Below are 2,272 nucleotides of genomic sequence, written 5' to 3'. Positions count from 1 at the left end.
CCCCAGCCCGACTGTGAACGCATGATCATGCAAGACGGTATGCCACATACAAGTTGGGAATATACTTTATTATTATCCTTCTCTCATTTCAGGACTTCAACGGCCAAATGAACACTCCTCACGAAGAAGAAAATGCGCCTCCCAGAAGGACATATGTACACTTGAAAACGACCAATATATCTCAACATTCAATGACGTCCATTTTGAGCCTTTTTTCCGTTACAGATGGATGGGTGCGCTAGTTATTTAGGCATCGTTCACCCCTAGCCGCATGTTAGTCGGGTGCTTCGGTTACGTTCGTTCAGCAGTCTGGTATGATCGACGTAGGTACTATGTGGCTTGTTAGTTTGGCATCGTGTACCCCTAACCGCATGTTGGTCGTGTGCGTCCGTTAAGTTCGTTCAGCAGTCTGGTATGATCGAAGTAGGTACTATGTGGCTAGTTAGTTAGGCATCGTGTAACCCTAGCCGCATGTTAGTCGTGTGCGTCGGTTAGGTTCGTGCTTATTGACCTTGAGAATTAGCACACTTAAACAAACCGCCATAGTAAATGATTTTCAATAATACAGGAGCATATACATCATACATAGACATTCTACACTATGAAGTGGCAAGTCTGAAAATGCCGAAGATTTCGAGAAATCAGTCTCATTATGCGAATAGCCAACGGCTTTTTCCCTCGTGCAAATTTGTGAAAGAATTCTTCCGCTGTTCATTTATTCACCTAGCACATACGATTCATTTGTTGAAATTTCTCACTCTAACGAGATTTACGTGATAACTCCTGTTATTTCGCATCCAGTCCCAACCACGACATTGATGACTACGGAGTGCCCTCTGCAGCCATCGTTAGACCACAACAATGCGGACGAAATGGCTGTCCGTCGAACGTAAGCCATGGTAAGCGATGCCACCCATGAAAGGTCTTGTAACAGGCGAACAGTGTGTCCGAGTGACGCGTAATGCCAGAACCTCCGGAAGGCAAATCGAAATCTGGGCTGGGTTTCTATACGGTAATATTTTCGTAAGACAAATTCACAAACCATACAAACCTCGACACATGTTTCACTTTGACTGCAAAATTACAAACCAAAGTAGCAAACAGGCTCCCACGTGAGACAGTCACAAGCGCAAAGTCGGCTACATATGGCCGGGTGACCTCAAGGCCAAATAAGTGGGGTGGTAAGGACAAACAACCGTCACTTCATATACACACACTAAACACAAATGTGGGGAGGGGTTTACAAACGGGGATAGAATAAGCGCGGTGAATTTCAGTTGTCAAAGTAGTGGATGATGCAGGCCTCTGGCACTCTAAATGCAGGGGTATACAGCCAACTTTCCTGGCCCATTTGTCCGCATCGACTGCCGCTGGGTTAAGGGTGCAGTGCATACCGCAGCGAAGCAGAAGGGGTCCAGAAACGAAACCAACTTCCGTTTGTTGAATCAGAAAGACCAGTGCGAGTGTTCTCCTTCGATCGGGACATTGGATGCAGAACTGGAACATATTGCTAAAGCGCTAGATAGTTCAAACACAAGGAACGCAGCGACCTGGTCGAAAGCTGATGAAGAATTTTCTTCGCTGAACAGGTAACTCGCGCTATCCATCTCGTGTCCACTGTCCGCGGAGACCACAGTCAACCACTAAATCCCTCGTACATCTAGATGGCCGTGCTGATCGCCGGCGGATCGAGTGTCAACACAAACAGGAAGGAAAGACGAGTGCAGCCAAGGGAGTCACATGAAATTCGCTAAATCAGAAAACTGCTGGCTGGCTTCAAGGCGCAGTACTCCGCGAAAACAAACCTCATGGAAGCGCCACCAAAGAATTACTTTTTGAGCTCCTGAATGGAGCTCCAGCGAGTCAGACCAAGCAGACGTTTTGCAGCGGTTCTGATTGAAGTCGTTCAAAAGAGCTCTTGAACTCAACATGTCGCTGCACCCACCAGATACCGCGCAGGCCAAGTAACACTCCTCCTGGATTTGGTCATCACTAAAGAAGGACACTTGGTTGATCAGTTGATTATTGATGCTGTGCTGGGACATACAGACCACTGTGTGCTGACCGTTGATTTCGTCTGCTATTGGGTCAGAAATCCCGAACCCCAAACGTGGTTTCGAAACTTCTGCCACACAAACATCCCAGGAATGCGAACAAGTGAAACTTCTTGTACTTTTTGAACAACTTATGCTTGGACCATCTTTAGTGGAAGACTTATGTAGGAACATTATCCAGAATGTTCCCGGGGCTGACGCGATGTTCATGACAAAAA

At 46.7% G+C, this 2,272-nt stretch overlaps 1 protein-coding gene across 1 annotated transcript in view; it reads left to right on the top strand.

Moving 5' to 3' along the window:
- T265_07955 (hypothetical protein) overlaps nt 1-250 on the top strand; it is a gene marked incomplete at both ends in the record, with an annotated part of 4,280 nt that extends 4,030 nt beyond the window's left edge. The window contains one exon of the mRNA XM_009173626.1: nt 93-250. Within this exon, the coding sequence (XP_009171890.1) occupies nt 93-250 (158 nt within the window). The remainder of the gene's footprint in view (nt 1-92) is intronic.
- Between the last annotated feature and the right edge of the window lie 2,022 nt (nt 251-2,272).

Source organism: Opisthorchis viverrini (assembly GCF_000715545.1).
Source record: "Opisthorchis viverrini unplaced genomic scaffold opera_v5_196, whole genome shotgun sequence".
NCBI classification, from domain to species: Eukaryota; Metazoa; Platyhelminthes; class Trematoda; order Opisthorchiida; family Opisthorchiidae; genus Opisthorchis; species Opisthorchis viverrini.
Note: the sequence above shows the minus strand (reverse complement) of the source record. Positions and strands in the feature narration are given on the sequence as shown.